General features: G+C 48.3%; 1 protein-coding gene across 6 annotated transcripts in view; it reads right to left on the bottom strand.

Annotated features, from left to right (window-relative positions):
• The window catches only part of LOC140391931 (protein furry homolog), a 790,380-nt gene that overhangs the window by 468,802 nt on the left and 306,845 nt on the right, over positions 1-14,733 (bottom strand). For all 6 annotated transcript variants that reach the window (XM_072476991.1, XM_072476992.1, XM_072476988.1 and 3 more), the window contains one exon: positions 3,851-3,990. In XM_072476991.1, coding sequence (XP_072333092.1) covers positions 3,851-3,990 — 140 coding nt within the window. The remainder of the gene's footprint in view (positions 1-3,850; positions 3,991-14,733) is intronic.

The raw sequence follows: 14,733 nt of genomic DNA, 5'->3' as shown, positions 1-14,733 counted from the left end.
GAGTTGAGCATCGTGCTCACATATGCCCCGGCATCGGCCCCCTCCACTCCTTCTTCCTCCTCGACCAGTTCTCCAGGTCCTCGAATCTTTCCGCCCACCTCTTGTGCAGCGCCTCGTGTGCCTCCATCTTCACCGCCAGGCCCAAGATCTCATCCTCGTTCTCCGTGGCTTTTTCCCCGCACCGTCTGGATCGCCGCCCCTTGGGCCTTCTGGGTCTCCACTAACCCCTCGATCGCCGTCAGCATTGGCGCCAGCACCTCTTTCTTCAGCTCCTCAAAGCAGCGCCTGAGAAACTCCTGCTGCTCCTGCACCCATGCCGCTTGATCCCCGCCCGCCGCCATCTTGTTTTTTCTCCCTCGCACTTTTCGCTGTTCCAAAATCGCTTTTTTGACCACTCCGCTCCTGGTCCAATCCATATACTATGGGGGGTGGACCTCGCTCTCACCTTCCCACACTGGAAATTGTCGATAAATTGCCGTTGGGGCTCCTCTGGAGAGCCCAAAAGTCCGTTTTAGCGGGAGCCGCCGAATGTGCGGCTTAGCTCCGCATAGCCGCAACCGGAGGTGTGGGAGGTGTAGACAGAGTCAGTGGATGAGAGGCGGGTTTGTGTGATGGACTGGTGTGTTCATGACTCTATAGTTTCTTATGGTCTTGGGCCGAGCAGTTTCCATACCAGGCTGTGATGCAGCCAGATAGGATGCTTTCTATGGTGCATCTGTAAAAGTTGGTAAGAGTCAATGTGGACATGCCGAATTTCCTTCGTTTCCTGAGAAAGCACAGGCACAGGCGCTGTTGTGCTTTCTTGGTTGTAGCGTCGACGTTGGTGGACCAATACAGATTGTTGGTGATGTGCACACCTAGGAATTTGAAACTGTCAACCATCTCGATCTCGTGCCATGAGAACTCCCAGGGTATCTAGCACATATGCGCATGATCTACTTCTGATGATCACAGAGCAGCTGAGAGTAAATAGGAGTGGAACAGGGATTTTCCCTGTTGGCAGAAATCTAGCAGCCATGCTAGCCGTGGGTGCAAATGCCATAATGGCCACTAAATCTTGTGACGGCCAAAACAGGATTTGCGCCAGCAAGATCTCGGCTTGAGATCTTCCCCGCCTGCGATGTGATCAGATCCAGAAAGGGCGTAAACCTGATTTCCATACATTTGTATAAATTAGCATGTACTTACAGGCCTTGACGCCATAATACCTGCACACAATGTGGGGATTCCCCTTATGGGTGGTGGCTGGAGGTGGGGGGAGAGCGAGGAAGACTCTCGATGCCTGTGAGGGAAGAGGAGTTGATGTTCGCATTGTGATGAGGAGTGGGGAATACCCCAATGTTGGTATGTGGTGGGAGGATATGCCCCAATGTTGGCATTGTGATGCAAGGGGGTGCCCCAATTTTGGCATTGTGGTGGGGGGGGGGGTGGGAAGAAGTGCCCCGATGCTTGGAGGAGCGTCACAATCTCCTGGGCACGGGGCTTTTATTTAAGTCGGAGATCGGGGCGCCATCACGGTTCCGGACCTTGCTGGCGTCTTTAGGTCCTGCCCCTCTAGCTAACGGTGTGAATCTCGCTTCCCCTTTTGTTAAGAAAACAAAGGTAGTTTTAAGAGAAAGATTTGTATCAGTAAACATGAGAAATAAGCTATAGTTTTAAGTGTTTAATTTAATGTTTCTCTGCCTGTAGGGTAAAACCTACAGTTAGATTCTTGCTGGCCGAAGATTTTTGTATGAGCAGGAGTCGGTTAAGTTCCAACTATGTTTCCATTGTGCTTAGAGAGGGTACGGCATGAAGAATAAATAGATGAAGTCAGTGCTTAGCAACAGAGGCCACTTTCCAGAGGGCAGGGTTTTCCTTTGTTCTTACTTTTAACTGGAAACTAGAGCAGTTGGAGACAGGACATTGGGGAGTGAACAGCTCTTAACTCTGCCAGGAAAAAAAGAGTGTGTGTGTATTTGACTAAAGCCAATCTGTGTGTTTAAAAGATATTTTGTGTTAATGGGACCATTGTAGTTTAAGATGTACTTTGTAATCTGTGTTAATCTTAAAACCAGTGTGTTTTGTTAAACTAAGGGGGGGGGGGGGGAGTAAAGGAGTATTGTTAATAATCTAACTTTTCATGTTTTTTTCTTGTTTAAAACAAATTTTCTTTCTCCAAGTGTTATAAAAAAAAGTCAAAGTTACCATTCTCTGCTCCCCGCGCCGTTTCAGAGAATCGCCTGGGTCACCAAATTTTCCCGCCACACCGGTCCAACGCCCTCCCGCGATTCACGGAAGCGGCCAGATCGGCACAATCGCGTTTTGCGCGGCGCGGTCCAGTGAATCGCCCGAGACAGCCAAAATGGCGATTTACCGGTACCTCCGCGATTCTCAGTGCTGGATGGGCCGAGCGGCCTACCCAAAACGGCGGGTTCCCCCCGGCGCCGTCCACACCTGGTCGCTGCCGGCGGGAACAGCGCGGGAACGCTGGGGGGCGGCCTGCGGGGGGCTCAAATGGGGTCTGGCCTGCGATCGGTGCCCACCGATCGTCGGGCCGGCCTCTCTGAAGGAGGACCTCCTTTCTTCCGCAGCCCCACAAGATCCGTCGGACATCTTCTTGCGGAGCGGACTCGGAGAGGACGGCAACCACACATGCGCGGGTTGGCGCCGGCCAACCCGCGCATGCGCGGGTGACGCCAGTTATGCGGCGCCGGCCGCATAATGTATGCGGCACCGCCTTTATGTGGCGCCAAGGCCTGGTGCACGTAAATGACGCGGCGCCGCTCCTAGCCCATTATCGGGCCCTGAATCGGTCGGGAAAGGGGCCGTTTCGCGCCGTCGTGAACCTCAACGGCGTTCACGACGGCGCGAACACTCTGTCTCCATTTCAGAGAATCGCGCCCACCATCTTTTCAGATAGGGTTCCATTCTGGAATCTTCCTGTCCAGTTATAACATTAACTAGGACCGTAACACTTTTAAAATGCACAGAGCATTGTTCAATACGCTGAGAAAAGCCAGCTGTGACGCCTGCAAGCTTCACAGTTTTCTCGCCTGAGCCAACATTGGGAAGAGTCCGCCCTGACCTTTGACCTCACTCCGAATTTTCTACCCCCACCCGTCACAACTCCAGCTGCTGGCAGGACCGAAAAATTCCACCCTTTGTGACCATAAAGAATCACAGGCATACTTTTAGAGGTAGAGCACTATATTGGGCATCAGACAGTGTAATACTCCTGTCATTATAAAACAACATACATGTGAGTATAGATTTCATAGAATTTACAGTGCAGGAGGACATTCGGCCCATCAAGTCTGCACCGGCCCTTGGAAAGAGCACCCCACTTAAGCCCACGCCTCCACACTATCCCTGTAACTCAGTGACCCCCACCCAACTTTTTTGGACACTAAGGGCAATTTATCATGGCCAATCCACCTAAAGTATATCTTTGATTTTCTATGAACATCCCCAAAGGAATTTTGTTTGCGTATGTATACAAATCCACATGTGTATATAGAAAATGTGGCCCTAGGTGGTTTTCCCAATACCTTAAAACGAAGGCTAACATGCATTCCATTTTACTCATAGCTTAAATCTTCGTTTGATTCATTCAGATTCTGTGTAACATCTCTACTTGCAGTATTCAGTTGATTCTAAAGAAAGATAATTCTGAAGATCAGGCGGTCTTACCACAATTTTATCCATAAGACTGTGACAGTGATCTTTCTTTCCAGTTGGGTACTTTTGAGTCAATAAACAATCTGATGTATTATGTGACAAGTCCCAGAACAAAAGGCAGAGGAACAGAGCCCACAAGACAAGCTGCATGAACAGAAGTAGTCACCAAAATAAAATGAAAAATAATTACCCTTTTGATTTGGTACTTGTTCTGGGCCGATACTCATGGGACTCATCTTCTGTACCATTTTGTCTTTTGTACCAATCAAAAAGTGTGCGCACTACAGAGGGTAGACAGTATTCCGCAAGTGAACTCATTGAGATAATCAACTGGGGGAGAAAAGCACAAAAGATGAAAGATTACATGCAGTGAAACACCTATTAATTTACAAAAAACAATTACATTTGGATCCAGGTCTGAACCAGTTGGCTCAGTGGTTGCATTGTCATTTTTAAGTCAGCGAGTTAATCTTCTCCATCACAAAGGGGTGGATTTTATCGACCCCCCACCGAGCATGTTTTAAGCAGGGGGCAGGAATGGAGGTCACATCAAATATAATGGATGGCTAGCTCGCTGCATCCTGCCCATCTCTGACTTATTCCCAACTGAACTGCGCATGAGTAAGGCACCTACTAGCCCACCTACTAATTAATTAAGAGGCAATTAAGGGCCTCATTCAGCTTCCGTTGCTATAAGATACTGGGCAGTAGAAGGCAGGCACGAGCAGAGAGCCAGTTTTTTCAACATCGGAGGTAAAAATGCCAAAAGGGGCAGGTGCCCGAGCGCATTCGCATCAATATCCCCAAGGTGGTAATCCCTACTTCGTGACTCCTCTGCTGGCCTCCAAAAATATAATGGGCAGGATTCTCCAGCCTCCCACCCATGTGTTTCTCGGCAATACACCAATCGCTGGTGGCAGGTTTCTCTGGTCCCACCGCTGTCACTGGGGATTCCCATTGAAGCCACCTCACGTTACCAGAAAACCCACAGGTAGGGGTGCGCTGCCGGTGGAACCAGAGAATCCAGCCACCAGCAAATGGCCAGAGAATCCCAGCAATGGCTACAATGTCCAGTAATGCACAAAATTCAAATTCTCAACCTTGTGTCCATGGACTTGTATCTCCCCATGTTCATCACTTTCTCCTGGGGTGAATGACACAATTGGTGGCCAGAAGAACATCTGGAGTGGTGTTAGCTCACAATTAAATATATTTTAAAATGTTATCTTGTTGGTTCTGACCGAACAGGCAGACCCTTAATCATTGGTTTCAGCTGCATTAGGGCAAATCAATCTTACAGTGGGGCTCTCAAACAAGGGCGAGGGCTTTTATTTGCATATGTGAATGGTCTGATCCCGGTTTCAAGAATTTTTTGGCCTCTACTAATACGTTGGGCAGCATTTGCCATATTGAAGGCTTAGGAAGTGGCTTAGCACCCGAAAGTCAGGTGTTGCTTAGCCAAATCTTTAAGCTATCAACTATTCATTTACCTTATTTTCTGTATGAACAATTAAGCTATGCAAATTGACTGCTCGGTTATGTCCAGAACAACTGCACTTCAAAATAATTAATTTGCTGTGATGCAGTCAGGATTCTCGAGGATAGGAAAGGCATTTTGATGAATACAAGTTCTTTCTTTTCTTCTATGTGATAATCATAATGCTCTATCAATCAATATCAAATACACATTAGAAGGGTGTCAGAAAATGTTTTGTTTCAAAATAGGAAATAAAAGTTTGACTTTCAATCGCTAATGTTACACAGGGCTGGATTTTCAATTGTTAGGTGTGGGCAAAATTTGCAAATTATTTTCCTCGAGGGCGGCACTGGATCCTAAAGTCTTGCAGGGGAGGAGTTGCAGGGAAAGGAGTTCCCCACTCCATTCTGAAAATCTAGCCCATGGCAACAGGAAGGCCTCAGAAATACCCTCGTCATCTACTTGAGTAGCCCTAAAGTTTAAATAAATTGTCACAATGTGGGCTGACATTTCCTCCCATTATCAAATGAATGTCAGAACAAGGCTATTGCCAAACCATGTGACTTCATCGTAAGCCTGCTTCTATTTTCTGCTGAGTTCTCATTACATATGCAGAAATGATTGGCAGCTGTTTGCCACTCAATAGGTTTAAAAGAGGGAAATTCAGAACAGCTCGTGATTGAAGGGAAAGCCAGTAGATGCAACTGTTGAGCATTGAGGCTATTAAAAGAGTGATTAAATGGCTATTAAATGGTCTCATGGAGTAGCGAAGGCAATGATGGTAATACACATTTTCATGAAAGCTGTTGTGTAAAGTGAACATGGAGCCGGATTCTCCACAGCCCAGCACCGAAATCGTGTTTGACACGAGAGCGGAGATCCAATTTGGCACCGAAATCGGGCCCGGTGCCCGTCCGGTGAGTCTCCAGGCCCCGTAAATCGGCATGTGTGCGTAGTACTCTGCGTGGCTGGGGGGCCATTGCCAAAGGCCCGCCCAGCAATCCTCCGCTCCCGACTGGCCGAGTTCCCAACGGCGTGGAACTAACATGCTATGGCCAGTCGGGACTCTCGCGTGGTGGATGAGGACTCAGTCCACGGCCGCCCTGATGGGTGGCAGGGGGGGTCGGGCACCGGGGGGGGGGCCTTATGGGCGGCCGGGGGAGAGATCGGGCCGGATGGATCCTCGGGCACGCGCCCGTTTGGGGGGGCCTACATCATCCAGATGCCACCGCGGTCAGAGTCCATCATGGCGCTCAGTGTGGCCGCTGGAGGCCGCCGCTGTGCGCATGCATGGACTTGAAACCAGAAGTGTGGGGGCCCGTATCTACAGCCAAAGCTGCGTGAAGCACTGCGGTCCCTGCTAGCCCCCTGAATGTAAGTGAATCAGCTTGTATTATTTTGAGGAAACTTGGGAGTGCAACGCCAGCGTTTTGATGCCTGCGTGGGGACATAGCCCCATTCCACCCCATAGTTTCTGCACAGAAACTATAAGTTAACACTCAACTATATTAAAAAGGAGTGCTTCTCTGCCATAGGTGGTGCCTTATGGTTGAAACTTTAAACCAAAACATTAAAACATCTGTTCTCATAAAAGGTCTCAGAGCATTATTTTGAAGATACGTAGAGAAGTTATCCTCTGTTATTTAGGCAATATCTATCCCCCCATCAACATCACAAAAACAGAGTATGCAGTTTCTGAGCCCTTGCAGTGTGCAAACTGGCATTTAAAAAAATTCATTCATGGGATGTGGACGTCGCTGGCTAGGCCAGCATTTATTGCCCATCCCTAATTGCCCCTGAGAAGATGGTGGTGCGCTACATTCTTGAACTGCTGCAGTCCATAAGGTGTAGGTACCTCCAAAGCACTGTTGGGGAGGGAGTTTTAGGTCTTTGACCTAGCGACAGTGAAGGAAAAGCGATATATTTTCTCGTCAGGATGGTGAGTTGCTGAGAGTGGAACTAGTTGGCCATGTTTCCATGTGTTTTGTTGGCTTGGTCCTGCTAAATGGTGGCGGTCAGGGTTGGAAGATGTTCTCTAAGGAGGCTTGGAGAGTTCTTAGAACATAGAACAATACAGCGCAGTACAGGCCCTTCGGCCCACGATGTTGCACCGAAACAAAAGCCATCTAACCTACACTATGCCATTATCAACCATATGTTTATCCAATAAACTTTTAAATGCCCTCAATGTTGGCGAGTTCACTACTGTAGCAGGTAGGGCATTCCACGGCCTCACTACTCTTTGCGTAAAGAACCTACCTCTGACCTCTGTCCTATATCTATTACCCCTCAGTTTAAAGTTATGTCCCCTCGTGCCAGCCATATCCATCCGCGGGAGAAGGCTCTCACTGTCCACCCTATCCAACCCCCTGATCATTTTGTATGCCTCTATTAAGTCTCCTCTTAACCTTCTTCTCTCCAACGAAAACAACCTCAAGTCCATCAGCCTTTCCTCATAAGATTTTCCCTCCATACCAGGCAACATCCTGGTAAATCTCCTCTGCACCCGCTCCAAAGCCTCCACGTCCTTCCTATAATGCGGTGACCAGAACTGTACGCAATACTCCAAATGCGGCCGTACCAGAGTTCTGTACAGCTGCAACATGACCTCCTGACTCCGGAACTCAATCCCTCTACCAATAAAGGCCAACACTCCATAGGCCTTCTTCACAACCCTATCAACCTGGGTGGCAACTTTCAGGGATCTATGTACATGGACACCTAGATCCCTCTGCTCATCCACACTTTCAAGAACTTTACCATTAGCCAAATATTCCGCATTCCTGTTATTCCTTCCAAAGTGAATCACCTCACACTTCTCTACATTAAACTCCATTTGCCACCTCTCAGCCCAGCTCTGCAGCTTATCTATATCCCTCTGTAACCTGCTACATCCTTCCACACTATCGACAACACCACCGACTTTAGTATCGTCTGCAAATTTACTCACCCACCCTTCTGCGCCTTCCTCTAGGTCATTGATAAAAATGACAAACAGCAACGGCCCCAGAACAGATCCTTGTGGTACTCCACTTGTGACTGTACTCCATTCTGAACATTTCCCATCAACCACCACCCTCTGTCTTCTTTCAGCTAGCCAATTTCTGATCCACATCTCTAAATCACCCTCAATCCCCAGCCTCCGTATTTTTTTGCAATAGCCTACCGTGGGGAACCTTATCAAACGCTTTGCTGAAATCCATATACACCACATCAACTGCTCTACCCTCGTCTACCTGTTCAGTCACCGTCTCAAAGAACTCAATAAGGTTTGTGAGGCATGACCTACCCTTCACAAAGCCATGCTGACTATCCCTGATCATATTATTCCTATCTAGATGATTATAAATCTTGTCCCTTATAATCCCCTCCAAGACTTTACCCACTACAGACGTGAGGCTCACCGGTCTATAGTTGCCGGGGTTGTCTCTGCTCCCCTTTTTGAACAAAGGGACCACATTTGCTGTCCTCCAGTCCTCTGGCACTATTCCTGTAGCCAATGATGACATAAAAATCAAAGCCAAAGGTCCAGCAATCTCTTCCCTGGCCTCCCATAGAATCCTAGGATAAATCCCATCAGGTCCCGGGGACTTATCTATTTTCAGCCTGTCCAGAATTGCCAACACCTCTTCCCTACGTACCTCAATGCCATCTATTCTATTAGCCTGGGGCTCAGCATTCTCCTCCACAACATTATCTTTTTCCTGAGTGAATACTGACGAAAAATTTCAAAGTGCATCTTGTAGGTGTTACACACTGCTACCACTTTCCGTTGGTGGTGAAGGAGTGAATGTTTGTGAACAGGGTGCCAAGGGCTGCTTTATCTTCGATGGTGTCAAGCTTCGTGAGTGTTGAAGCTGCACTCATCCAGGCCTATACCTTAACCTGTACCTTGTAGATGCTGGACAGGCTTTGAGGAGTCATGATGAGAGTTCCTTGCCACAGGATTCCTAGCCTCCAGTCTTCTCTTGTAGCCATAGTACATATCTATGGCTAGTCCAGTTCAGTTCCTTACATAGAAAATAGCAGCAGGAGTTGGTCATTTTGCCCTGACATTCAACATGATTGTGGCTGATCCTCTATATCAATACCATACACCAGCACTCCCCCCATACTCCTTTACGCCTTTAGAGTCTGGAAGTATATCTATTTCCTTCTTAAATATATTCAGTGACTTGGCCTCCACAACCTTCTGCAGTAAAGAATTCCACAGATTCACCACCCTCTGCGTAAAGAGGTTTCTCCACATCTCAGTCCTAAATGGCCTACCCTGTATTCTGAGACTGTGACCACGTGTTCTAGGCCCCCAGTCAGAGGAAACACTATCTTGCACCAACTCTGTCCAGCTATTTCAGAATTTTCTATCCCTGGCTCAGGCTGCCAGAGCAGTGGGGGCGGTGCCAGCGGCAGGCCCTCTGGGGAGCTCCATTGGGAAGGGCCGATATATGTGAAGGGAGGGAAATCATGCCTGTGATGAGGGGCGGGGGGGGGGGGGGGGGGAAAGTAGTGCCTGCGATTCTGCCACCATGGTGGGGTAGGTAGGTTGGGGGGGGGGGGGGGACCCCTGATACTCACGTGGTCGTGTTTGGCAGGGGTGGAAGAGAGGGACAGCTCTCCCCCCCCCCCCCCCCATACTTGTGTGATTATGTATCTGACATTCTGACAAAGTTTGAGAAAATGTCACCCACACTAATAGAGTGTAAACCTTACTTATTCATAAAACTGATGGGCTTGGCATATGGGGCATGTATGTTCCTTCAGTGGCTCCTTAAACTTGTAGGAATCCTACAGTCTACAGAACTGGATGGCTCACTCTGTTTATTGAAATATGCTAAAGTTGTCTGTGTCGAAGTTCAAATACCATGGGCACCCATGTTAAACAAGCTTCTTCAATATAGACATCAGGGCCCAACACTGGTTTTAAGGCTACAATGCCAAATGTGCTAAAACCAGGCTCAGCAGGCACCATACATACTCTACCCAATTTTGCAGGTCCATCATGCCCTTACCAGCAGTTGCTACAGAAGAACAGGTAAGGTTTTGCTTTTTCGCTTGCCCCTATACGTGGGTTGATGCCTACTTGCACTAGCCTCTTTTCACATTTGCCATTCACCATCTCAAGAGCTTATCTGTGAGTGGTTTTGAGGTTTCAAGCAGCGGGATATTTAAGGGGCAGCACAGTGGCACAGCGGTTAGCATTGCTACTTCACAGCTCCAGGGACACGGGTTCAATTCTGGCCTCGGATGACTGTCTGTATGGAGTTTGCCTTTTCTGCGTGGGCTTTCTCCAGATGCTCCGGTTTCCTCCCACAGTCCAAAGATGTGCAGGTTAGGTGGATTGGCCATGCTAAATTGCCCCTTAGTGTCCAAGAGGTTAGGTGGCGTTACGGGGATAGGGTAGAAGTGTGGGATTAAGTAGGGTGCTCTTTCCAAGGGCCAGTGTGATGCACTAGGTGATGCACTATCAATTATGAGACGAGAGTAGAGTGAAATCGAGGCTTTATTACGCAGAGATCCCGCAGCAGCTGCCAAAATGGCTGCAGCTCATTTATACTCCGCCTACTGGGCGGAGCCAGCAGGCAGGGATCTACCCCCGTACCTGTAGCACAGGGGCCTCACCGTAATACACCTCATATGCGGTACATACAATACAACAGTGATGACTACCACATTCACTCCCTGTTTTAAAAAAAAAAGAGTCCGGTGGGGCTGGTGGAAGGCTATTTACATGTAGGCGTTTAACATTTTTGGAGAAGTTTGTAAATTTAGACGATCGGGCGCCTTGATCCATCGTTGCAAGCGCCGCAGTCTCGGTGGCGATTCAGGTGTAGGTTCGGTCGTCGGTAATTCCGGGAGCGTGTCGACCTCATCTTCATCCCCTGGTGGGACCAAGGGGAGACGGATCATCCTGAAGCGGGGGCTGTGGTGGGGCGTGCTGGGGGGAGGGAGGGTGGCACCAGGGCGGGGGGACCCAGCTGGCGCCAGGTCCCTGAGGGAGACTGTGTCTTATCGGGGTACGCTACATAGGTATACTGTGGGTTTGCGTGAAGCAGCTGTACCCTCTCAACCAACGGGTCCACCTTGTGGAGCCGCACGTGCTTGCGGAGGAGAACGGGTCCTGGAGCTGCCAGCCACGTTGGGCGAGAAACCCCGGAGGTGGACTTTCTGGGGAAGGCACAGAGACATTCATGGGGAGTTTCATTAGTCGCAGTGCAAAGGAGTGGCTGAATGGAGTGGAGGGCGTCGGAGAGGACCTCCTGCCAGCAGGAGGCCGGGAGATTTCTGGACCGTAGGGCCAGCTGGACGCCTTCCAGACCGTCCCCTTCTCCTGCTCCACCTGCCTGTTTCCCCGGGGGTTGTAGCTGGTCGTCCTGCTCGAGGCAATGCCCCTGCTGAGCAGGTACTGACGCAGCTCATAGCTCATAAATGAGGATCCCCGGTCGCTGTGGACGTGGGCAGGGAAACCGAACAGAGCGAAGATGGTGTTGAGGGCTTTGATGACGGTGGCAGACGACATATCGGGGCATGGGACGGCGAAGGGGAATCTGGAATATTCGTCGACCACGTTAAGAAAGTATGTGTTTCGGTCGTTGGAGGGGAAGGGCCCTTTGAAATCCACGCTGAGGCGTTCAAAGGGGTGGGAGGTCTTCACCAGGTGCACCCGGTCTGGCCGGTAGAAGTGCAGTTTGCACTCCGCTGGTGATAGCCCTGACTTCCTCGATGGAGTAGGGCAGATTGCGGGCCTTTATGAAGTGATAAAAATGGGTGACCCTTGGGTGACCGAGATCATCGTGCAGGGTCCGGAGTCGGTCCACTTGTGCGCTGGCACATGTACCTTGGGATAGGGCATCGGGGGGCTCATTGAGCTTACCGGGGCGATACAAAATCTCAATTGTAGGTGGAGAGCTCGATCCTCCACCTCAAGATCTTGGCATTTTTGATCTTACCCCGCTGTGTTGTTGAACATGAAGGCAACCGACCGTTGGTCAGTGAGGAGAGTGAATCTCCAGCCGGCCAGGTAATGCCTCCAATGCCGCACAGCTTCTACTATGGCCTGGGCTTCCTTCTCGATGGAGGATGCCGAATTTCGGAGGCATGGAGGGTGCGGGAAAAGAATGCCATGGGCCTGCCTGCCTGGTTGAGAGTGGCGGTCAGAGTGACGGCTGATGCATCGCTCTCGACTTGGAAGGGGAGCGTCTCGTCAACCGCGTGCATCGTGGTCTTGGCGATGTCGGCCTTGATACAGTCGAAGGCCTGGTGAGCCTCGGCCGTCAGTGGGAAAACAGTGGAGCGGACGAGTGGATTTTGGGCAGCAGCTTCGGGAGGCTACACATCTCTGCGGAATAAATTGATGCACTATCAATTACGACGAGATGAGAGTAGAGTGTAATCGAATCTTTATTACGCAGAGATGTGTAGCCTCTGCTGCCGAAATGGCTGCAGCTCGGAGAGCCCACACATTTATACTCCGCCTACTGGGCAGAGCCAGCAGACAGGGATCTACTCCCGTACCTGTAGTACAGAGGCCTTACCGTAATACACCTCATATGCGGTACATACAACAGTGGTGACTACCACACGGTGCAGACTCGATGGGCCGAATGGACTCCTTCTGCACTGTAAATTCTATGATATTGGGAAGGCCTTAACTGGGGAGTTGCCCTGAAGCATGCAACTCGTCCGTATTATGGAAATGAGGCTTGAGGCACATAATGGAAGGAACTTTGGGCCTCTGTCATTTGGCATAAACTCCAAATATGCCACTGAATTTTCTCTGGAAGCTGATTTCGTCCCTATCTTTTTCATAGCTCTTGAACGCCATGGGCGAGCAGCGCAGAATGGAAAAGTCCATTGATCTCAGGCGGGATTCTCTGGTCGTCGGGCGAATGTGGCCGGAGATCCCGCCCAAATATTTCCTTCAACTAAATGGACTAAACACCCCTCTTTCTAATTCTTTACATGTCACAATTAAGACATTTAGCCATGGGCGAGACTCGCAAAATTTCATCTATCATGACTTTTTGAAAAGTAATTTCTTCAAGTCAAAGCAGGAAGGAAGGGTTGACCTTGTAAAGGTTTCATATTTATAACAGGAAGGGAGGAGAGTCTGGACAGTCTGTGAATTACAGACTTCATTCACACTCAGTGGCAAGATGAATCCTAGCTCTGTGTTATTGTTGGAACGGATTAAATATATGTGCAAATATGGTCTTATTGCAATGAATACTCATTTTCTTTCATTATAAATGAACTTCATACAGTCGGTAGATATCACTTCAATGCACTCATATGCCTGGTTGTCTTGACCTTGAGCTTCGACCGCTAAAATTCACTTGTCTGTTTAAAATGAAACCCTGTGCTATTTTTACTGGCACACATTTATATAAATAAACTGAATGAAGGTTTTCTTGTTAACCACACATAGATTTTACATTTTTAAATCAATGTCTTTACTATACTGCAAAATTTGTATGGATAATGCTGCCACTTGGGTTTTAATGCAGCAGACATCTTAATTCAGAGTTTTTTTTTTTATTTTGTCATCACTTAGAAAGTTATGTAGACACATTTTTAAACTCTTGTGAATGAACCAATTCATTTATTAACAACTGATTTCAAAAAAATGTGAAGTGTAAATTACATTAAACCTATATTCAAATGTATTAATATTTTATTTCAAAACATCTAATGTGGAGTTATAACAATAACAGGTGTATTTTAAAAGCTAAACGTTGCCAGGTAATATTTTTTTCTACCTCATGAGCTTTAAAATTTGACCATTCCAGATTGAATAGTGTTTGATATACATGGGAATCAAGAAAGATTACTGTTTACATCATCAGCCTTACATCGCTATACCAGTTAACCCAATATATTTTGTGGGCAACACCTCAGAACCAAAAACTGAGAAAATCAATAAAACACATGAGCTAATCAAGACAGCCAGCACTGAAATGGTGTTTCACAAATTTAGTTGAGTTTTTTGAAGAGGTAATTGATTGGGTAAAGGGAATCCAAAAGATATAGTGGCCCAATTTAACGTGAAAAGGGCGACTAGAAATTCAGGGCTGAGTCTGTCTGAGCCAATCCTGAAAACAACAACACTATTTTGCATAGTTCAGGCAATTAGTTGTCTGAAGTTGTGACCTCCGGCCCCATGAGGAAGGATATTCCATCTCCAAGAGCGGCGGTCAATCAGAGAGTTGGCAGTTCTTCAGTCATAGCAGCACCACGAGGAGCAGTTGCCAATACTGGGACTGTAACAGTCACCCCCTCCCCCTTAATATACACGGACACCTCGAAAAGTAGGCACAGGGTGCCTGAACAGGAGGAGACCAACTCCACACCACCACCTGATGACCTCACCACATGGCATGCTTCATTCCACCACTGGTAAAATACCAGCGTTGGTGGGGAGGCAATGCCAATGGCACCCCTGCCATCCCATCTGATTTTACACAACTCCACATCCCTGCCTGCAAGCATGTGGGGGATAGGGTGGTGGTAGGGGCTTGAAATCTGCCACTGTATAAATATTTTTAGAAGACATTTGATAGGGCTTATTCGAAAAATTCAGGCATATGGTCTAAAAAGAA

Source organism: Scyliorhinus torazame, chromosome 15, assembly GCF_047496885.1.
Source record: "Scyliorhinus torazame isolate Kashiwa2021f chromosome 15, sScyTor2.1, whole genome shotgun sequence".
In the NCBI taxonomy this organism is placed as follows: domain Eukaryota; kingdom Metazoa; phylum Chordata; class Chondrichthyes; order Carcharhiniformes; family Scyliorhinidae; genus Scyliorhinus; species Scyliorhinus torazame.
The sequence above is the reverse complement of the archived record's forward strand: the minus strand, read 5'-3'. Positions and strand labels throughout refer to the sequence as shown.